The following is a 24137-nucleotide window of genomic DNA, read 5'->3' as shown; positions in this document are numbered from 1 at the left end:
TGAAACTATTAACTATATCAATATTTATATATAGTTTCATTTCCAATCAGCCACTTATGAAGCCAAACAAATCATATTTATCCATTTACTTAACTACGTGTGAAGATTAATAATCCTGTGATACTATTAATCAATTGTGGATCAAATTTATAATAAAGTTAAAGAAAATTATACATACACGCTTATATTTATCTATTACTTATATAACAAAGCTAACCATATACATTTAATAACGTTTGTCTGATTGACTGATAAGTATAGAAAATGACAGTGGTCTGAATCTGTAGTTTTAATGCAACTATACGTAGCAGAAAGAGGTAGATAAATGGAAATGCCTAAGTGCACTTCATGAATTCATCCATCAAATTTAATCGGTTAATCAAATCCAAATTTTGAACATTATTCTCACATTTATTGTTTTCTGTTATGTACACATTTTCTTGACAATATATGGTTTCTGTATTCTGTCACCGTTGTTGCATATTTATTACATCTTTTGTAAGATCCTCTGCATGGCATCAAAGAACGAAGAACGGCAAATGATTTTTTCTTACCAATTGGTATCAATGAACTAAATGTGTAGATTGGTGTTTGAAACACTCTAAACCATCTTGCTCTCAAATTAAACAGAGAGATCAACGACACATGACTCTAGAATTAATATTCAGATGCTGCATTTCCTCTTCGAAAACACAGAAAAAAAGGGGAGAAGTGTATAGCAAAACACTGGGGAAAAAAATCTTAAAACAAATGGCAATAAGACAAAGCAAAGATGTTGCATCATGCAAAGCTAGCTAGTGGAGGGATTTCTCTTGGCAAAAGTGTTCTTGTTATTGTGAATCCACACTTTGAGGACTCTTCTTTTGATTCCAATCTCTTGGCAAAACTTCTGCACCACAGATTCATCTAGCTTCTGTATTCTCCACCCTGCTCTTTCTGCAAAAACGAACATCTTCTCCTTTTGTTCTTGTGTGAACTTGGTTCTAAACCTCTTCTTCACCTTTTCAGTTGCATTATTTCCCTCCTCCTTTGTCACCCCGTCTTCACAGTCCTTCTCATCAGACACATCAGAAGGACTAATTGAACCACTTTTGTGAGGAGATAACTGAGCCAAAATGGGCACTATCTGAGTAGTGTCAGGAACAATCATCAGAGGATTGGAATAGGAATCAGAAGACTCTATCTCTTTTCTGTGGAAGTTTCTGTGGCAGTTACAAGCCGAGCATCTGAGAGCCTCAAGCGTTCCTTCTTCTCCATCAGCAATGAACTCGCCACACCCATCAGTTGCATTGCCACCAATTGCAGCTGCATGGTTCTTCAGACATTCCGTGTATCTTATTTTCTTTTTATCTGCCCTTTGATCACTATGCAAATTGTTTGACTCCATTTGTTGAAGCTTCTACAACTGGTGTTGATTAAAGAATCAAAAAGGGCAATTTTATCTGATGAGAGCTGTAACTGGTTGCTGCAAAGTATTTATAAGGAAGTTGGAGTTGATGGAAAAAAGTACACGAGGTCTTGATTGTGAATTTTGCAAGTGAAGCAACAAATATATATAACTTTGAGGGTGTGAGAGAGAATCAAAAAGTATTTGATACACTATTTTATTGTTCACTTTATCGCTAGAAAATTAAAGTTTATGGTTCAGATTTGTCTCTATGTATGTGTTGAGCGTGTGAGAGAGACCTAAGAACTTAATTACAATGAAATAAAGAAAGCATAAATGTGTTTTAGACTAGAGAGTATGTAGAGACAGTTGAAAAGTTGGGTGCATGCCATTGCTTTGCTTTGCATACACTGTTAGACATCAAGCTTACGCTATTAGAATGTTGTCCTTTAAAAAGATTAAATTAGTGAAAGGATTGGCAAAGAAAGATAAGAAAAGAAGAAAAGTTAAACAGGAAGCCGAAAGAGATTAGTATTTGTGGAGAACTGTCCACTTAGAAGAAAAGACTGTCCATTGCTTTGCAAGCTGCAATAATTGCATTACTCAAAACAGGGTTGAACTGTCCTAGATTTGGACTGTGGTTGGTTGTCCCCACTCACCATTTGCATACCTATCTTCCATATAAGTTACCATAAAAATGTAGATATCCTTTTCAATTGCAAGGAATTAGGCAAGCTTAATAGAAAGTCTTGATTTGTCAATATGCAAATATTAGTCTCATATTTCCTTTCTCTATTTATGTATCTCATAAAGATTAGTCCTGTTTTGTAAAAGGAACAGGACTTGAATTTTTTTTTTACAGAACTGTATTACTTTGATTGCATGTCATTTATACTTAACAGAAGCTAGATTATTGACGTGGTAAATGAACATGAAACTTACATATTTTTATGGTGATGATGTGTCACTATTCATTTATCATACCTTGTATATATATAATTAAAATTTGAAGTTAATATTGTTCATTTTTTGCTACTAATCATGATATCTGTATTAACACTGTAAAGCGAACAAATTAAGAATATAAAGTTGAAGAAAGAGGTGAGGAGGAAAGAAATCGTGAGGTTAATTCTCTCTAAAAATTAAATAAGCATAAAAGTACATCATTGAAGTCTATACCTATGATTTGAGAAGTGAATAATAATTAATAGTTGTAATAAGTTGAGAATATATTTACTGTCATTGTACAGCTTTTGTACAACAATTGAACAATGACTGTGCCAAACAACAAGAAGCTACCCCAATGATTAGGCCCTAAGCACAAGTGACAATTATAGGCTGCTCATAATAAGTCCTCTCCATACAGCCTCTACATCCAATAATCATAGCCTATGTTCGTGAAAAATTCATCAATAATGTGAGATTATTCTGAGTTAATTGTATACCAGCAGTTATATCAGAGGATGTAAATTTTGACCAACCAAAAAGTAAACTATGATGAAGAATAATGAAAATGAGAAATTGGAACAGGAGAAGGATTTGGAAGTGTAAGTTTTGCTTGCAACTGTACTAAAGATAAGGGTAGTAAAATGGGTTGGATTTCACAGGTTATCACTACTTGATTTATAGTTTTTGTCCAAAAAATAAGAGACAAAATAGACAAATTTAAAAGTATGATAATATATTGTGAAACTCATTGAAAATCATATAAGAATTCAGAACAAATTTTAGTATACTAATACTAATAGTTATTAAATTACATATAACACTAGTGAACTTGTAAAAAGTGTATTAAAAACATAAAAAGAGTTCTACCATCGAAGATGGTTCTAGATTTCATATTTCAATATTCACCTTGGATTGCTTGTTTGCCTTCTAAGGTTTTATAACGTTAAATAAAGACCATTTGTTTTAGTTTATGAACTTTCGAGAAAAAACTTTTTTTTTTGTGCATTACTTAAATTTTTAGCACTCATTTGAATTTTATATAGTCTACACGCTACAGCAGCAACTGAAAATCATGAAACAAATAAAAGTCTCGCAGAAAACCACAATTCTCAGAAGTCTAATAGAGTCTAGATCTCCACTTAATACCAAGTTACCAACTATGAATCACACAGAAGAATAATTACAAGAACCAAATTAATAAAGGCTATGCGACAAGTGGTGCAAACAATCTCAGCTATCTAGAAACTTTTACCATTCATTTAAACTATACTACAGTTATAATAAATTATAACGTTATGCAAACTCTTCATATATTACCTCCTTTAGTTATCTCAAATACAAGGATTTACTCGATCTACAAGAGGAAAATATAAAATAAGAATGCAAGGAATATGAGAGATAATGGCATAAATTACGGAAACACAACAAATGGTACACTGAATAATTAATGAAAAAGAAAAATGATACATTACTTTTATTGCTGACAAAAATCCAATGAGACAAATGAGAGGCTTCTATGCTACTTTTGCATATGCCAATGACTGGGTGCACCAAAATATAAGTTATAGCATCTCATGAAAATATAAAATAAAGTGAGTGCCAAAAAAATCACCCCGTTTTCTTTGTTGTTCTTTTCAATTTCTTCCTAGGTGAACTATGCTCATTGATTTCAAATGGCTGTGAAGCATAATTTCTGAGCTTTTGAAGAATCTTCCTTTCATTGATGCGCAACACCAAAGAATGATACAGCTTCCTCTCTCTAGCTAAACTACACCTTTCCAATGCTTCAATATCATCTTCCAGTGAGTTCAAACCATAGAGACTCTCCCTCATGTCAGCAAGCGACAACAAAGCATCACAAACCCTTTTAGGCAGCAAGGATTTCTTGCTCATGTTAAATGCTTCGTTGGGGAAGATATTACCATTCAGATGGGTAGTTCCACCATTTGATTCAGGACAATTCCCAGCAACTGATACCGATAGGTCTAACTTTTGGTAAGCATCATCTAGCAATAACATGATGTGTAGTAAAATGAGGAGTTCAATTTGTGGTTCTCCGTCAAATGAGATCTCAAAATATTCAGAGTCTTGGCTGCCACACGCGGAATAGCCTAACCTTCTCCAAAGGGAAACTCTTGCTCTACTGTGGCGGTCAGAAAAAGCTGAAGAGCACCATTGAAGTACCAGCTCCATGTCTATGTTTACAATATCATAGGAATTGTCTTGCTCGGTAAATCCATATCTATGAAGCAAAGCAGCATTACCCAATAGCCCATAAGTATTAAATACCTGTTATTAGGCAAGAGGAACTCTTGAGTATTAGAGTAACTTCAAGGGAATAATAAGAGGTTGCATCAAGAGTAGCATAGCACATTGAACGTTTCAATTCGAAGTGTAAAGCATATTTCCAAAACTATGTACTATAGATAAGCATGTATTACGAACTCAAGGAAGAAAAATCATACAACTGAAAGGAAAATTCTCACCTCAGTTCCACTACTGACATCTTTTATCATAATCATCTCCAACATAGAAGTATCATCCTCGCTAACTGAAGAACTCTCCAAATCACTATCAATGCTGTTTCCAACATTAGGATCAATTGATGCAATCATATCCGTAGAGGAATTTTGAGCCAATGCTTCTTCTTCCTTAACAATGCCCTCATCATTATTACTACCATCAACATCACTACCTGATTCATAATTAGAGGACATAGCAGTGAAATGCACATCTTCTGCACCTGTTTTATGATTGAATCTAGTGCAGAAGACAGTATACACATTATTAGAATGGGAAAATCTTCAGATCTAGATCTTATACATAAACAGGAAAGCACGGACTCTTCAAAATAACTGTTGTGTCATGTAGTTTTTGAACATTTTAGAGTTACATTTTTATATTGTTTTACTTTTATTTTTAAACCTTTAAAGCAGAGCCAATGGGAATATCATAATAATTGGATGGGAACAACAACAATAACAAAAGTTTTATGTGAATACAATGATTCGTTTACAAATACAACAATTCCATATTTCGAATTAAATTTTTACTGTGCTAAAAGCATGTATTGTATTATAGTCCTGTCTGTTAGCTATTTTCTTGCTTCATATCATATGTTGTATTTGTGTTTTCTAGCTCAAAAGAAAATTTGTGCATATTACACACACGGTCAATCTCTATGGAAAATTTGCTACAACAATTTACTTAAATTAAAAAGTAAAGCATCACCAGATTCTGATGCACTACTGCAGTTCTTGAAATAGTATACAAATACAAGAAGGCACAATTTTCTTGACAGAATAAATTTATCAGCATTTGCTGAATTTCAAAAGCCTTAAAGCTAGATCTAGAAATTATCGCTCTTGTCTTAAAACCAGTCACAAATTTGAGTTACAGCGAAGTTAAAATGTAATGAATGGAAAATAAAGGTGTACACTAAGACTACAAAAGAAAACCATGTTAATGGCCATAGGCTTTACTTACAGATCTGCCAAAGGAACCATGCCAAAACCATGGTAATCATCAATCTCAAAGGATCGTGACGATATAAGACTTTTCGCAGCAAAGTATTGTTCTAGGTCAAAGAATTTCGGGTTTAGCTTTAAAGGTGCTAAATCCAATAGGGGGAGAATATTCTCTTTCCAGTCCTCGTAAATCAGAGCCTTGTCTTCTTGCACTGTCTGCCTAAAATTGTAAGAGATCAGAAAGTTTTCATATGGTAAAGCACATAGTGTTATATTCCAAGATTCAAATCACTGGTATGATGCCAATGCAAAGGCTGAAAGGAACGGCCATAAATTATCTTATAAGTTTTCAATGTTGTGCCAATCACAACTTCTCAGATATTCTCAGTTTATTTTCCTCTTTAGTACAGAGCTCACCAGGCGATCAGCATATAAACTAACTAATTCTATCTTTTTCTCATCTTTAACGTTTAAACTCCCTTTCATTGGATATAATTGTGAAAAATACTATAAGACAGCTTTTAATCAACCCCTGCCATGACATAGTTCAGAATATGAAAATTCCAATGAGATTTTGTAATGCATAAATCAAAAGAAAATAACAAGCCATTCATAAGGAGCTCAATTAAATTAACCATACATGAAAGGCAATCTAATAACAAAACTTCAACCAAGACACAAAAGCATCCTATCTTCATCTTCACACATTCGAATTAACGATAAAAATTTACTACCATGTATAGCATGGCTCTAAATGGTCAATGTTAATCCGTCCTTCTTGATTATTAAGCTCAACAATACTTGGTATACCTGGTGAAGCTCAGTACCACACAAAAGCTCGTTTACTTCATTGAGGGTCCAAACAATTGGCACGCATTCTTGGTAAGGCAAGAGTTGAAGGTATCCATACCAAGGTGAGTCCTCACCCAAGCTTCTCTCATACATGATGGCAAATGCTAGCCCCAAATGACCATCCAAACCAGCCTCTTCAATGATCTCACATGCCCCACTAGTCTTGGTGGTGAGGCAAGCTTCTTTTGGCATTTTGGCCACAACATCACCTTCCTCCAACTGGCACAAAGCTCTCATCGCTATTCCCTCGTCAGGTGTATCCACAAACTCCAATGTATCGCTCCACTGGAAACCCTTCGATTTCATCCACCGCTTGAATGTCCTCAAACGCCTGTGTAGACAGATAGTAACAAGAATGAGTTCTTCACGGACAGAAACACTTTCTGTGTTTAATGGCAAATGGGTAAATCATTGTTCAGCAGCAATGACAGAAAGATTATGACTTTATTGCGTGAGTGTGTCAAAGCTCGGCTTTTTGCTATAACCATTGGAGATTTTCGTTCGATTTTCAATGAAAATGACAGAGAAATAAGAAATTAGGCGTACCTGGAAGCCATAGGAGGAGGAACAGAAATGTCCGTTGGGTGAAGACGTGGCAAGGGTTTTAGAGTTACGAGCTGCCACCACTAGTGGCAGATGCAGTGCAGTTCAGACTTTCTGGGTTTGGGCTTTTGGTGTTGAATAATTCCAAGCCTTTTGCTTCTTGCACCTTTAGTATTACTACATGCATTTCATACTATAAATAAAGAAAAAAATAAAAAGATTAGAATACCCTTTCTTAGTGCATCATACTATTGTTGTAGTAGCTTCTACAGCCATTGTCATCACTGTGTCTTCTTTTTTCTTACACCTTCACTCTTCATCACGGTCTTTGATAGGAAGAAAAAAAGAGAGGAAATAAAACGTTAAATTTTGTGGAAAGCTTATTTCTTAAAGTATGTCATGTTTTGAAAATTTTATTCTTTAAATATTCTTTTAATTATCAATAATAATATTAATAATAATAATATTTATTATTATTATTATTATAATCATGATTGTTTTAATCATCGCAACAATCACAATACTAATAATGTTAATTATTTTAATGGAATAACTAACAATTCATCATCATAATAATAATAATTATTATTATTATTTATTATAGTTACAAGGGGATGAGAACATTTTGAACCATCCATAAAGAAAACAAGTAATTGGTGTAAGAAGGACCGGTTATATCTTGACCCACAATTATATGGGAGGATCAAATGTAGCTTGACTCAGTTAAGCATTTCCACGAAGAAACCGTGTATATCTCGGTCCACTATAGGAACATATGTGTCTCCGTCCAATATAGGTAGGCAACATACAAACGTACAAGCGTTGATTTGCATATCTAAATAGAGTACGAACATATAATGGAATTAGGGATGTCAACAGGGTGGATAGGGTATGGATAGTAGCTTTCTCGTACCCTAATATTCGTCTCGTACCCGTATTCATATCCGTTATGTAAGTACCCGCATATTTTTTTAGTATCTACGAATATTCACGGGTATTAATAAAAAAATAAAAGTAAATATTTAACAACATATTTTAATCGTAAATTTAAATAAAATATAATACATAACCTTCATCAATTCTAAACAAAGTCCAAATAACCCATTTAAATAGTGTTGAATGACATTTTACAAAAAAATGATTTTTTTAAAACCAATTGATAAAAAAATAACTAATTCAAAAATAAATATGTTAATATGTTAATATTTTAATTATTTTTTTATTTTTTAATTTAAATTAAAGTATAGCGGGTACAAATATCCACGGTACAGATACTATGATACCCGTACCTGCTCCGTTAACATGAGGGTGTTAAAAATATTCGTACTCATTGCTCACGGGTATCCATTTACAATATTTATTTTCCTACCCGTTATAGGTTTTATTTGTGGATACCGCAGGTACGAATTTTGTTGACATCCTTAAATGGAACATTCGAGGTAATGAAGTCAAGATTAATAACTAGGTAATACAAAGTAAGTTCAATGTCTACATATAAGTGAGTTTTATAAGTTTAACCATTCCTCACATATCATATCAAAACATTACTAACTTGAAGGAGTGCTTGCAAGTACTCACCATCCATGAATATTACTAAAGAGTAGTCCAGAGATAAACCTCGAAGAGAAAATCAAAGAATGAAGACTCATAAAATAATAAAGACTCTTAAGATCAATCGGAACGATAGTTATTATTATTTTTATTATTATAAACTCAATATTACAACTTATTAATCTTTCGTTCTTATTATAAATTAATCCTTGTTACAACCAAACTCTTATCCATTGAAAGTAAATAAACAAGTTAAATTATAAAAAAAAAGTTATACTAGAAGGTGAAGACTTTTCGTAATCTTTTATTTATTTAAGAAATTTAAACTTCAGCTGAGAAAAATAATTTCATTATGTATTACAAAATTTGTTATTTGGATAAATTATTAACTTTTTCTTAAAGAAAACGCATTTCTCTTAATATTCACTTTAAAAAGTGAGTTGCTTTCTATTTATATAAAGATTAAAATACCTTTTTGGTCTCAATTTTCGTCAAGTTTTGTCAAATAAATCATAATTTTGGTTTTATGTTTAAATATGTTCCAATTTTTGTCAATTTTGTTCAATTGGGTCCTTTTTTGCTAACATCGTTTAAATCATTAACGACCATAAACAATGACTGTTACGTGTCACTTCGTGGTTTTTTTGAATTTTTTTTATTTTTTTAAAATGACCACGTGTCAACCTAGTAGCGTGTCACGTGTTAAAGTCAATGTTTTATGTTTAATTTGGTCCCTATATTTATTATTTTTGTTCAATTTAGTCTCAATTTTGTTTAAAATTGACAAATTTTGTCCCTATCGAAGATCTGACCAAATTTATTTTTTATATCAAAGTTATAATGATGTGAATTTTAATATATTATATAAAAATATTTAGTAAAAATGTGAATTTTAATATAAAAATTAAATTTGGTTTTAATTTGTAGAGAGACTAAATTGGTTCATGTTAACAAATAATGAGACTAAATTGAACAAAAATAACAAATATAGGAACCAAATTGAATATAGAACATTGATTTTGACATATGACACACTGTTGGGTTGACACGTGGACATATGACAGTCACTGTTCATGGCCGTTAATAATTTAAACGGTGTTAGCAAAAAAAAAAAATCAATTGAACAAAATTGATGAAAATTAGGACTTATTTGAACACAAAAACAAAATTAGAACTTATTTGACAAAAGTTGACGAAAATCAGGACAAAAAGGTATTTTAACCTTATATAAAACAAGGTTGAATAATTTTTCATAAATTGATGAACTTGATATTTATTAGTTTTATTTCAACACTTTAAACCTAAATAAATTATGAAATATCATGAAAAAAGAAGTGAAGGAATAATTTAAAAAAAAATAATGAATGGGAAAAATTGATATGCTTACATTTAGTCATATTAAACAACACTCATATTCCCTTTAATTTTAAAATAAACATTCCTTTTCCTTAAACTATAAATTAATTGTCACTTATATATTTATTAATTTATAAGTACAAGCTCACACTTTTATATTTTTTCATAAATAGTATCAATTAATGAATAATTTTGTTATGTTTTAAATATAGGGACTTTCGCCTCCCTTGTTATATCTAAAAATAACATATGAACTAAATTTTTATAAAAATTGTAAAAATAAAAATTAGAGTTTTTTTTAAAAATAACTAAATATATTTTTTAAAATAAAACAAATTAATTACAAGAAAAACACGGTTTAATGAAATGATACAATCACATGTTATGAAAACCATCATATAGCATAAATTGCATTCAATTATTACTACGTGTAAAAATTTGTTGAGACCAAGAATAACACAAATTAATCTTTCTCCCATTAAATGAAAGAAAGCCACTCTAACATAAAGCAAATATTCACCTTTCTTATTATAATAATAAAGTAATATTTCTAATCTATATATATATATATATATATATATATATATATATATATATATATATATATATATATATATATATATATTCTGACAATAAAATGATAGTTGGATAATAAAAAAATAAATTAAAATATATATTTTATAAATATATTAATGTTATTTTAAATGTCATTTATTTTTATTTATCATAAAAGTTAAGTGTGTTAGGTGAGTTAACACTTGTATAAATTGACTCAAAGATTGAGTTAAAAATGTATCAACTAAGTTTTTAGTAAAAACTTTTGTGATCCAATACACGACAGGTTGATGAGTCAACTAATTTAGAGATGTGTTTTTTCCATATGAATATTTATTGTAACATACTTGCATAGATTACTCATTTTGTGCTTTTTATAACAAAATAGCATCATAATTTTATTTAAAAGCAAATATTCACCTTTCTTATTATAATAACAAAGTAATATTTCTAATATATATATATATATATATATATATATATTCTGACATTAAAATGATAGTTGAGTAATAAAAAAATAAATTAAAATATATATTTTATAAATATATTAATGTTATTTTAAATGTCATTTATTTTTATTTATCATAGAAGTTAAGTGTGTTGTTGGGTGAGTTAACTTGACTTGTATGAATTGACTCAAAGATTGAGTTAAAAATGTATCAACTAAATTTTTAACGAGTAAAAAGTTTTGTGATCCGATACATGACAAGTTGATGAGTCAACTAATATAAAGATGTATTTTTTTTCGATAAATTACTCATGTTTTTTTATAACAATAAAATAAAATTGTTTACCTATCTTATAAAAAATTAATCTACATAACTAATTTGACAAATGAATATATTAAATATTCAGACTATTAAAACATTTTTCAATAACATTACAGTTTCTAAAAATTCAAATGGTCAATCTACTAGAAATAATAAACAATTATAATAAAAAAGCTTAGATAAACCATAGTTTTTGATACAGACTAAAAAATACTTTTTTTTTTTAACTTAATTTGGTCAGAAGCTTTTATAAGTGAGGTTGACTCAAATTTTAATCCATTTTAACATATAAGAACTTACATTTTATATTGTTGTAATAAAGGAATACTCATATTTTCTTTATCTTTTGTATAAAGATTTACCATCTTCGTAACAAATCTAATTCTTTTTATATCTTCAATAAAACGGGGCTGAATTTTATCATCTTATTTAAGACCACATTGAACGTAACTGGAGTAGAATTAAATTCTGAAATATATAAATCTAATAAACCACATACTATAATTACTATATACTAAGTGCAATTTTCCTAAAGAATGACATGTTGGGAAAGGGTAGATTGGGCACACAATTAACAATTGAACTATGGGCATGCGCTGCGGCCTGTGTTTCGGAACTCTTGGGTGGATAGCACACAATACGAGACACGCAATTACAGAGTAAAAAAACAGAGATACATTGCAATTTAATCACACACATTTTACATTACAATTTACATGCTTTTTAAACGACTGCGAACGTTTCACGCAGCCTCCTCAAAACCACAGACAGAGCGAAGGAGAGACAAACCCAACGTAGCAGAACACAGAGAAAGAGGGTCTCATCACTCTCATCTCCAACGCATCATCCTAAGGTCAACCAAACCAACCACAATTTCTAGGGTTTTATTTTCCAATTTTCGCAATTCTTCCTTCAATCACTCTTCTTCTTCTTTCTTCCTTGCTGTTCTGTTCCCTGTAACGTCACCACTACGAGTAGGGCTGTTTCGTCATTCATCTGCATTCGTTGCTTACCATATAACGTTCAATTGCCTTTCTCATTCATCTCGTTGGGGGAAACACTGCTTTTGTTTATTCCAGGTTCGGTGTTTCTTTGCGTACGCTTTACTTGTATTTAATTATTTTCGAGATCTGTTACTGCTATATTTTTAGTTTTCACTCATTGTCAATTGTTATCCTACAGTTTTTTCTTTTGCTTAGTTCGTACGCTTATTGTACCGTTGTTTGTGATCGTACTTGAACTGCATGTATGTACCTTTGGTGTCTAAGAAGCAATTTGAAAATTTCAAATTGGACTTCATTTTTGCTTTACGCGCTGTTAATTTGGTTTGGTGCCGAATATATCGGGGTGATGCATCAATTACTGTCTCCCTCGTCACCTTTGCTATGTGTTAGGTTTGAATGTTGCCATTGTGTGTTTCAGAAGTGTTGGTGGTGATGCATTTGTTGTATAATCATTTTGAGTGCTTGTGAAAATTGGTGTGGCCTTATGTGGTTCCTAAACTTTCTTTATTTGCTTCCGTACAGTTACTGAGTTTCGTACAACGAACGGGCTGCTGAGGCAGGGATTGTCTTGGCTGCCAGATTCTTTCTTTTTATGTTTTATGACTCTGTTGGCTTTTCATTATGAGTGGCGCACCTAAGAGATCCCATGAAGAGTCTGTTCATCCATCTTCGAAGCACCCGCATGAAGATTTGGGTACGTATTCGAAGTTGGTCTCATCATCAGTTTCAAATGAGTACCACAGGCCTTATGATATAAATCAGGACTCACGAGTGGCAAAAGCACCCCGGACTGAATTTCGTGATGCAGATAAACGATCTCCCCTTCATCCTGTGTATCGTATGTCGTCATCTTTAAATGACTCTCATGTAGATCATCCTACTGGTCCTGAGAGCAGGACAGAATCGAGGGATGCCAAGGATAGTAGAGACATCCGGTTTGAGAATCGTGATGCAAAGACAGAAAAGAAGGAATTGTATGGTGAAGCAAGAAGGGATCCTCCAAGTGCTAAGAGTGAAAAGGATGTACGTGTAGAAGGCAAAGGAGATGACAACAAGGATATTAGGCATGATCGAGATAGTCATAGTGATCTAAAAGGTGACATCAAGACAGATAAAGATGGTTATAATGTGGTTGGCATCCACTTGAACTGGAAAGATTCAAAAGAGTACCATCGAGGAAAAAGATATTCTGATGCTCCTAGTGGGAGTTTGGACACATGGCAAATGTTACGTGGAAATACACAAGGTTCAGTTGAGGTTGGGAAGGAGAGTACAACAACTGAAGAAAGGGATTATGTGGAAGCTCATGAAGCTGTTGCAGAGAACAAAGTTGATCCTAAAGGCGATGACAGAACTAAAGAGAAAGATAGAAAGAGGAAGGATGTGAAGCATCGGGACTGGGGAGATAGGGAAAAAGAAAGAACTGATCGTAGAAACAGTACACAAGTTAGCAGTAGTATTGGTGACTGCAAAGAACCTGCCAAGGAAGATAGAGATGTAGAAAGGTTAGAGAGGGAGAAAAAAGATCTTCCAAAAGAGAAAGAAAATTTAAAAGAGAGGGAAAAAGATCAAATGAAGAGGGAATTGTGGAATGGAATGGAGAAAGAGGTTTCAAATAACGAGAAGGAACCTGCTGATGGATTGGCCAAACTTCCTGAACATGGAAGTCTGTTACCAGAGCAGCAGAAACAAAAGGATGTTGATAGCTGGAAAAATGTAGATAGAGAAGCTAGAGAGAAAAGAAAAGAAAGGGAGGCTGATTTAGAAGGAGACAAGTCTGATAAGCGAAGTAGGTGCCTTGACAAGGAATCAAATGATGGGTGTGCTGATGGAGAAGGGGTGATGGAGAAGGAGAGAGAGGCCTATAATTATAGCAGTCAGCACCGCAAGAGGATACAACGATCTAGAGGGAGCCCTCAGGTGCCTAACCGGGAGCCTCGTTTCAGATCCCGTGCCCAAGACAATGATGGGTATTTTCATCCTCTACCTTTCTTGGTTTTTTCATTGCTTGCGAATTTGATGATCCAGCATGTATCTTTTAATTATCTTCTGAAGTGTTTGTGTTAATTTTAATTTAAACCATTTGTTTCAGTTATACAAGTTGAAGCTTCATAATTCTGTTTGTTAGAAATTCTGTGTCTCAATTGATTGAATCCTATTTCTATGATGTTTTTAGTTAAGGTCTTTCATACCATATTTTTCTTTTTAGTGATCGTATCTAGCTATATGTTTTGCAGGTCTCAAGGTATGGCGTCATTTTGTTTCAGTGGCTTGATTTAATGTAAGACTACCGAATTTGTACCTTCATGAAATAATGCAGGTTTTAGCGGATTCCTATTATTAACCCTTTGCTCTATATTTTATGATTTATTCTCTTCTTTCATATTTATGCATTTCGATTACACTTATTTCTTAATTTGTTATTTGATGTGAAGTTGTTATCATTTACTTACTAGTCTATTATTGGTACATGATACTACATGTCTACGGAATCGAGAAAGTTAGAGTTTGATGTTTCTGCGATTTTCCTTTGCATGTCCACTATATATAATTTATTGTATTTCAGGTAAAATAGAAGTCTCTTCTGTTGTTTACAAAGTTGGTGAAAGCATGCAAGAGCTGATAAAATTGTGGAAGGAATATGAATCATCTCAATCTCAAATAGAAAAAAATGGTGAAAGCTCTAATAATGGCCCCACTCTGGAAATTCGGATACCTTCTGAACATGTCACGGCTACAAACCGCCAAGTAAGCTTTTTTTGTTCATTTTATAAAATTGAATAATGCTGTGTCTTCATTTTCTTTTTTTGTAAGGGGAGGGTAGTAGAGATTGTGTTGGGGGTGGCTTTCTTTTTTATTACAATTACTATTATTCTTCCTGCTTATTTGCTGCAAAATCTTTGTTGTTTTTGGTTTTCTCCTGATTTATTTTTTGCATATCTGATGTTTGTATACTTGTACATTACACCATGAAAGAAAGTGTTTATGATCTTATTATTTTCGTACTTTTATTTTTGTATGTTCCTTATATTTTATTTTGTTTTCCCTTGGCTGTATGTTATGCTTGATGATGCAATAAATATAACGTTTACAGTCCATTTATAAATTTTGTAAAGTTCTTTACATCTTGCAGATTCCTTCTTTCCATTAACATAAAATTGTTGAAATATTAAAATACCGGTTTTAACTTTTTATCATTCAACCCCTTTTGCTACTACCATATGGATCCCTGTAACTGTGACTTGAACTTTAGTTAGCAATTTTCCACAATTATCAAGTTCATTCTAGAAACTATTGGATGCCTTTATACAGAGCTGGCTTGTTGAAAAGTTGTAAATGCTCATATCTGCTCTTTGATATGGTTTCACTTCAATAATCAAAGGTTTCATTCTCTATTTTTGAACACTCAGAATTTTGAAATTTATGTTAGTTTTGAGTTTCTGAAAGGTCACTGTTGCCCTTTGTTCCTGAAGAAAGTAAGGATTACATAAACTATTTTGTAGTGTGTATATACTTTGTTAAAGAAACAATATAAATGATTGGTTTACTATTGCGATGGTCAAGGTGTTGACCATATATGAATTGCTGTTTACTATGGTATTGGGTATCATTATTATATTGTATTATCTTTAAAGTAATTGCTTATTCAGAAGTGGTTCAATTTATTTGAAAAAGTTGTGAGTTATCTCCTCCTTTTAAATAGAATGATATATGTTCTACTGTTTGAAAATTGTTGAAGCTATAGATATTGTAATACTTATAACTGTGATAAATCCCCCCTATCTACATAACTATTTGGGCCATTACTTTGGTGTTTAGAAGCCTTAATTTAAATTTAGTTCTAAAATTGGAATTCTGAATCCTCCTAGTTCCCTAATTGTTTTTCTTTTTAATTTTGCAAATTTAGCTGTCAATTTTCTTAAATAACATTGTTTCTAATTCTTTCATGATCTAATCTAGCCTCTGTTAAACTTTAGAGTTAAAATTTTTTAAAATGTTGTTTGTCTATTCATCCAGGATGCTCTGAGACATCAATATCCATATTCTGCCAATTATCTGGTACCTCTTGATTTATTCAAATCTTCTGTTTCTTCCATAGTAACACCTGTCTGTATGTGAGACTGTGATTGTTTTTTGGTCAAGTGACGGTGCCCTAACTTATAGATGTCCTTAAAAAATTAAGAGTTAAAAAACCCTTGCTTTTGCTTGCTAGAGTATTTTTACAACCAAACAATTGCAAGCCTGAACTTTTCTATTGATCTTGAAATGTTTTCAATATGTAAGCCTTCCTGTACTTCTATATCCTATAGCATGTTTTTATTACACTGAGCAGTTGAAAGATTGATGGTGATTAGGATACCTGATTTTTCAACTATACCACTCTATGCCTTAGCCTTCAGATAAAAATTAATCTTCCTTTTGGAGAAAGAAACTAGTAAGTAATGCATTATTGAAAACTGGATCAGTGTGGCTGGTTTGGCCCAAACAAAGGGACTTCTAAGTCCAGTCTGACCATCTGTGAATAACTAGTGAGCCAAGACTAGTTGAAATTCCTTTGAACTATAGTTGAAACTATGGAGTTTGTCCATGGGGCTGAACTGAGCAAAAAGCTTTCATTTTTTAGCTTTTATTATTAACATCTGAGACTGGGTGACTTCTGGTAGCATTATTGAAAACTAATATATGCACTATAGTTTGGAATGAAGATTATATTTTGAAAATCATGCTTTTTAAAGTGAATGAGTTAATTTTGTTTAACAATAACTTTTAGAATGTTTTTCGATTAAAAATGGATTAGTCCTAACTCGATTCCAAAGGCTAGCTTAACCCTTATAAAAAAATATTTTGGTCATATTCTTAGTCAATGTTGGACATCTTAACTACCCCCACCCAGTACCAAGTGCCGACATATTGAGTGTGTATGTTTGCGCGGCTGGACATCTATAGGTGGCCTAACTCATTTATGAGTAGATAGGCTCTAATACTACCATATGAGAAATGGGTTAGGAAAGCTGATTAAGGGGGAAGTATTTTGGCCCTAATTTCAAATTGATGAAGGAAAATAACTTCTTAACAGTCTATTTGTTTCAAAATATATGTTGTATCTGAAAAATATGTCATTTTGTCCGTTTCTTTAGAAAACCAAGAAGGTGTTGAATATCTTTCCTTGAATTTAATCATTGTCCTTTTATATGAGGGCAAAAGCCTTATCCCAATGGCAAGTTTGCTGTCCTTGATCTTCTGGGTTCAGACCCTGACAACAGCCTCTGCTTGTGGGAATAAGGCTACATCTGTCTACCCTTCCTAAATCCCACAAGGTTGGAGCCTCGTGCACTGGATTGCCCTTTAATTTTTGTCTTTCATATCTCCACTGTGTGGTATGAGAGAACATTTGGGAGCATTGTTTGGGATACTCTTGTGCAAAACCTTAAGTGACAGATATTTTTGAAATAGAGACATATTTAATTAGCCATTTTGATAAAATATAATAATATACATGACTGATTTGTATTTCTAGACATGGAAGAAAAGCCCATGCATAGAAGCATTAAACTAAAGAATGTTGAAATGTTTTTTTTTTCTTCCTACTTGTAATCCCTTTTTCTTTTCCATCTGCTTTTTGTGGATCTGGGAGCATTTTGTTTGATGTTAATGTTTTTGGCGAAATGAGTTTTCCTTTTGCTTCTTTGCCCTTTCTTCTGTACAATTTTAAATCCAAAACAGGATACCATTTATTTTCTATAGATGCTATCCATGTCTTGAGAATTACATTATTATATTCAGGTCAGAGGTGGCCAGCTTTGGGGGACTGATGTGTACACATATGATTCAGATCTTGTTGCTGGTATGTCTCTTTATAAAGCATATGCATTAGCATTTTCTTATAACTGACAGACCACTTGTCTGACAATAGTCTGGATATCACAATTTTTTTGCACCTGCACAGTTCTCATGCATACAGGTTACTGTCGCCCAACAGCATCTCCACCTCCTATGGCCATACAAGAGTTGCGTGTGACTGTTCGTGTGCTACCTCCTCAAGATTGTATGTCCTTACAGCTTGTCTTTACTTATTTTCAAAACCATCGTGTTCCCTCAAGATGGCTTTTCAGAAAAGATATTTAGATCTAGGTTCTAGGTTGCTTCTCGACAAGTTTTGCTCACGTTTTTAGTATTTAAAACTTAAGTTTGTTATTAAACTGTTTTTAAAAGGTTTATGATTGAGTTATTCTTTTCAAATAATTAAATATGGATCTAAATTCTAGAACAATCAAGCTGAATTTGTCTCCTTCGTCCCCTAAAATTTGGTCAGACGTATCCTTTAGAACTTTTTATCGTCAAACTCAAATCTACAATCTCCTTTTTTTTGGGGTTGGACTTGATTCTTGTGAACTGAAATCTCTTCTGGGGCAGCACATTCTTGAAACTCATTTAGTTAAATGTGCATAATTATTTTGTTGGAATTTTGTATAATGGGTTATCTTCTTGTGGCAGGCAATTTAGCCATTTGTCAGTTTTTTGGTTTCCTTTTTGTTTTTGTGGCTATGGATACTGCTTTCTTTTGAAGCTTCATTTGAATAATCTAATGATGGTAATTATGTATATAATATCAGGCTATATTTCTACACTGAGAAACAATGTACGTTCCCGTGCTTGGGGTGCAGCAATTGGCTGTAGTTATAGAGTTGAGCGGTGTTGCATCGTGAAGGTAGTATCAGAATCCCTGCAAAGTCTCCTTTTGTCCTTTGCAATTTTCACCTCGTGAAGTTATCTGAGTTGTTGTAGTTTCATATGTTTAATGTTGTCATGTAATCTACTTCATTATTTTCCATAGCAAATATAATGTCCGTTTATTAAATTGGATCTCTTCTGTTTCTAGAGAATCAGAGTTTTGTTTGAATGCTTTAGTTCTGGTTTTATAACACGTTAAACTTCCTAATGAGGATATTATTTTGGTGGGAAGAAGTTGTTGAGCTTAAATGGGTTTGTACGTCTACCATTAACATCTTCTTTGTGCTAAAGTTTACATGGAAATATCTAAATATTTTTTACTGGTTGAACCTGGTACCTATCAATATTAAAACTTTAACTGCTCATTTTGTTGCTCTTCAGAAAGGAGGTGGAACCATTGATCTTGAACCTTGCCTTACACATACATCAACTATTGAACCCACCCTTGCTCCAGTGACTGTTGAGAGGACGATGACTACCAGGGCTGCAGCTTCGGTTTGTCCATCATCTTATAATAAAAAAAAACTGACCACAAAATTTAATTAGTAATTATAATTTTAGATTATGATCCATGTGTGCCTACTTTATTTATGTTGGCTAGTTTGATTTCATTTTTTTTTTGTTTGCTTAATATTTTGTTTCTGCTTTTACCATATATGAACTTTCTGACTCGTGCATCTTTTTTTAACAATTGTGTTTTATTCATTTCTTTTTCTACCCTACATGGCCCTTTTTGAGTTAAGGTGTTCTTGTTTTAATTTCTGTTGTATTGTCTGTTCAGTAATTAAATTGATTAAATTCTATTTTCTGGCTTCAGTAATTGTGCATTGCTCTGCTGCTTTCTAAATTGATGTATGTTTTTCCTCCGTGAAGTTGGGGAATAGGCGAGATCAGATACTGGAAACCCAAACTGCCTTTTGTTTTTGTAGTGGATTTGTTTTCTTTTGCATCTTCCGGGGAGTTAGCTTTCTATGGGTTGCTAAATACAGAAAGCAGCTATTACCATGGTGTCTATTATTTTTCAGAATGCATTGCGGCAACAAAGATTTGTTCGAGAAGTTACAATACAGTACAATCTCTGCAATGAACCTTGGTACGTGTTAAAGATTTTGACAAAACAAGTAGTAAAATAAATTTTTTATTTTCAAGTATCTAATCTCAAGGGATTATTGCAGTACTCAAGTTATAAAATGTTTATATATTAGTTTCTGTAAAAGTAAATATATTGTTTTAATTAAATTTTAACGAATACTAAAAGATAAAAATATAAAAGTAAAGATAAAAAGATAAGAGATAAAGAAATCAAGCTCTGAACTGAGAATGTTCTTGAACAAATTGAGAGAATGTGACGTGATCAACTATAATATGAAAAGATGTCACGGTTGAATTTCACAAAAACCACCCTTAATGTCAATTACTTAAAAAAGCTTATCTTGGTAAATCTCAATCATATTATCAGCTAATTAAATTATTCAAATAGTAATTATTTAGAGATAAAGATAAAAGAATCAAACTTTGAATTGAAAAGGTTGTTGAACAATTGGTAGACAGAATGTTATGTGATAAATTATAATATAAAGATTTTAGGGTTGAATTTCAAAAACCACCCGTAATGATATAATTAACTCATTAATTTATTCAGATATCATTTCCTTTAGTAAGTGAACTTAAATTGTTTGATTATAATTTCCAAGAGATTATAATCAAACAATCAATCAACATTATAAAAACAAGAGTTTTTAGAGATACATAATTAAAATCAGTTTATTCCTAGTATTAATTTCAGTTAGGTGTTATTCAAAATATCCCAGATTTAAAACCATTTTTAAATGTCAATTAAATCGCATTTAAACACTAAGTATAGAGGAAAACAATATAATTGAAACAAACCTTTGATGAATTCACAATCAAATGTTTACATGAGTTGATCTCGATACATCTAATTCTAACAAAATATGGAGTATAGTTACTCATGTTCTCACTTGATGGTCATTTCTGATGACCGAAAGTTGATTCAGAATGAATGCTTGGAGAGATGTTTTTCAATCATGGTTCTAAGAATTTAGGATCTTTTTTGCCCACCAGAAGCTATGTAACACTTCTCCTTAGATTTTCATTTATAAGAATTCTATTGGACCTAAATAAAAGGCATTAATGAGTTTTTTTTTTTTTCACAACATTTTTTATATTGTCCTTTGAAAACTTATCTCTTGACCTAATTTAACCTATTCTATCCCACACTTTCAACAAACCATCAATGTTTCATTTATTAACAACGTTAAAATAAAAAGAAAAATTTTAAAGCAAGCATTTTTTACGATAAAAAGTCCAAAAGCCTAGAATATATGTTCAACAATCATTGTGAAAAACACAATTATCAAGTTTTTGTTTGCAAGGTGTTTAACCTAATTTTGTATGTGTTTGTATAGAAATAATAGAAACTAATATTTTTTTTTCTAAAGTTTGAAAATATCTCAATGTGGATTATATTACAATATCTCTTTTACTAAATTAGGTACCTCACATCCAACATATATTTCAGCTTACTGTGATTACTATATAAACCACTATCTACACTCGTAACTATAACTTATAATTTATAATTCTGTTATGGTCAGGATCAAATATAGTATAAGTATTGTTGCTGACAAGGGTTTAAAAAGGCCACTCTACACATCTGCTCGTCTGAAGAAGGGAGAAGTTTTGTATTTGGAGACACATTTGTCCAGGTATTTTTGATATGGAAGTTCTTGTGCTAAATTGGTATCTGTATTTCAACTGTCACTGCAGACACTGTTAAACACTTAAATGTCACATGCTACAGGAATGTACTTGAAAATGCAAAAGCATATTGGATGAAATTTCGCTCATATCAGTGTTATTTTCGTGTACAAGTCATGTTTTTTACCATACTGGCTTTTAAATTGTGAAGTTTTGAAGAATCCACGATGATGATCTTGAAAAGTATTATTCCGTTTGAAGATCTTCTAGAAAGTTAAGTTCTTGGTGCTCTTCTAATAATGATTCATTTATTTGTAGATACGAACTTTGTTTTGCTGGAGAGAAGATGGTCAAGGCTACGCCCGCAACTCAGTTGCATGACCCTGCCTCAGAAAAGTCTCAAAATCACCATGCACATTCTGCAAATGGTGAAAAGAATGATTCTGAGAATGTCTTGATTGACGCATTCCGTTGGTCTCGTTGTAAGAAGCCTCTGCCACAGAAAGTGATGCGTACAATTGGCATCCCTCTGCCTCTTGAACATGTTGAGGTATTTCTGAATCACTTTTCATTTATTTCAATTGGGCTGTTCAATAATGTCTTCAGAAATTTTCCCCTGCTTTCTTTTGTAAGTTCCATTGATGTTATACATTATTGTTTGTTGTTAGTAGCCTCCAGCCATTGGGGGTTTGAATTTGGGACCCGGGGGTGTTAAGATCTCCTCCAGTCACTAGTCTTCTGTTTTCAAAGTTAGTATGCATGCTGCATATCTGCTCTCTTGTTTCAGTTTCTCGATAACACAGAAAGCCTTTTTATGTTGGCCTATTGTTAACTCGATATGTTTTGAAATTTTGTAAGCACTATATATAGTGCAGTTCACTTGGTGATCTCGGGTAGTCTTTTCTCTCTTGGTCCTTGTTTGGCTTTCTTCAATTCCTTATGCAAATTCACGCTAATTACAATTGCCATGCTACTCAAAGTACATGCAGAATGCATATTTAAACTTTTCCGTTGTATCATATTTGAAACTCTGAGCTTGCCGTTCAGGTGCTGGAGGAAAATTTGGACTGGGAAGATGTACAATGGTCGCAGACTGGTGTCTGGATTGCTGGAAAGGAATATACCTTGGCACGGGTGCATTTCTTGTCAACGAATTAATTTGCCATAGTTTTGGGAGGTATGGGTGAGTTTGTAAACCTCCTTTTTATGTTTTTTAGGCCCGATAGTGGGATGATATATATATCTATATCTATTTGGAAAGATATTGTGTCGTGTAACTCAAGATGTAGTTTGAGGCATGGCGGTTGGTCTTCAATAAACAAATATTTACACTGTAATTTTTCTCTCAATTCATGCCTCCTTACTGCAACTGTTACTCTTACTGTTTCTTAGAAGTTCAAGGGTTTAACTGTGACACTCCATAAATCGGGCTTTTATACATTGTATTCTGTTACAGTTCATATTTAAAGAAAAAAATCTTGATCTGAGTTGACTAACTGGTTGGACTATTTTTTATAAACATTTTGTTACAAAATGTATACTGTGTTTTTTACTAATGAATTGTATCAACTTTTTGTATTCATTAAATTTTTAATTTTAAGTTCTATAAGTTAATTTTAATTGGAGAAATTTATATTATTTTATTTAAAAAAAATGGATTTTTTTTTAAACTAACAATTTCACATTCTGGAGAAATTATATAATATGTTTTCAAGTATGATAACATTTGTCTGTATAATAATCATATTCCCTTTCACTAGAATTTTCTTTGATTTGTGCAGAATTTTGTGAAAGAATAATGTTTGGGTATTCCTATATTTCCTACCTGCATCCTTTGCGTACAGGTAAAAGACAAAAGTATTCTTAGTCTTTGTTTAAAAAATTTATTCCTACGCCTACATCTCTTGCACGGGTGACTTCAAGTCCTTGCTGTTGGTGTCAACAGAAAATTTTCGCTCCCACCGGCATAAGGTGCTTTAAATAAGTATTTCAAAGTGGATTATCCATAAAAGAATAAAAAAGTATATTTGAGTATAGATTTTTTGGAAAGGAAAATTTGGAATAAATCCGTAGATGAATGAACCCAGTAATATCTTAGGTTAAGCAAATAAAAGTAATTTACACTAAGCCTTCCGGAATGGTTATGATAATGTCCGTCATTCTAAAATCCAAAATGTTGAAGTGTTTGGATTAGGTCTCTTAAAGTAGTAGAGTTCTTTTTTTTTTGCTCATGTTCCAGGATATTGAACTT

General features: G+C 32.3%; 3 protein-coding genes across 6 annotated transcripts; 1 reads left to right on the top strand and 2 right to left on the bottom strand.

The window, feature by feature from the left end:
• Positions 1 to 541: 541 nt before the first annotated feature.
• On the bottom strand, positions 542 to 1510 carry LOC114192554 (zinc-finger homeodomain protein 2-like). The gene has a single exon (XM_028082307.1). It carries the CDS (start codon positions 1385 to 1387, stop codon positions 791 to 793), a length of 597 nt encoding a protein of 198 aa, XP_027938108.1. The 5' UTR covers positions 1388 to 1510; the 3' UTR covers positions 542 to 790.
• Positions 1511 to 3746: 2236 nt separating this feature from the next.
• LOC114189939 (ribosomal lysine N-methyltransferase 3) lies at positions 3747 to 7290 on the bottom strand. Its single transcript, XM_028078669.1, has 5 exons — positions 7201 to 7290; positions 6613 to 6985; positions 5822 to 6018; positions 4822 to 5095; positions 3747 to 4624 (listed from the first exon to the last, which is right to left on the bottom strand). The coding sequence occupies exons 1-5, from the start codon at positions 7209 to 7211 to the stop codon at positions 3944 to 3946; spliced, it is 1536 nt and encodes a 511-aa protein (XP_027934470.1). The 5' UTR covers positions 7212 to 7290; the 3' UTR covers positions 3747 to 3943.
• A 4827-nt stretch (positions 7291 to 12117) lies between these two features.
• LOC114189711 (zinc finger CCCH domain-containing protein 13-like) lies at positions 12118 to 23307 on the top strand. 4 transcript variants are annotated; one of them, XM_028078367.1, is made up of 14 exons: positions 12118 to 12282; positions 12408 to 12508; positions 12956 to 14403; positions 14671 to 14678; positions 15000 to 15181; positions 16451 to 16492; positions 18218 to 18278; positions 18381 to 18479; positions 19048 to 19142; positions 19547 to 19660; positions 20191 to 20258; positions 21784 to 21894; positions 22205 to 22436; positions 22934 to 23307. In XM_028078367.1, exons 3-14 carry the CDS (start codon positions 13055 to 13057, stop codon positions 23042 to 23044), a joined length of 2472 nt encoding a protein of 823 aa, XP_027934168.1. In that variant the 5' UTR covers positions 12118 to 12282; positions 12408 to 12508; positions 12956 to 13054; the 3' UTR covers positions 23045 to 23307. The 4 variants fall into 4 exon arrangements, with proteins under 4 accessions (XP_027934168.1, XP_027934167.1, XP_027934169.1 ...); XM_028078366.1 differs by having other exon boundaries at positions 12120 to 12508; XM_028078368.1 differs by lacking the exon at positions 12408 to 12508 and having other exon boundaries at positions 12121 to 12282.
• Positions 23308 to 24137: the final 830 nt, after the last annotated feature.

This window comes from Vigna unguiculata, chromosome 7, assembly GCF_004118075.2.
Source record: "Vigna unguiculata cultivar IT97K-499-35 chromosome 7, ASM411807v1, whole genome shotgun sequence".
Classification (NCBI taxonomy): Eukaryota; Viridiplantae; Streptophyta; class Magnoliopsida; order Fabales; family Fabaceae; genus Vigna; species Vigna unguiculata.
The sequence above is the reverse complement of the archived record's forward strand: the minus strand, read 5'-3'. Positions and strand labels throughout refer to the sequence as shown.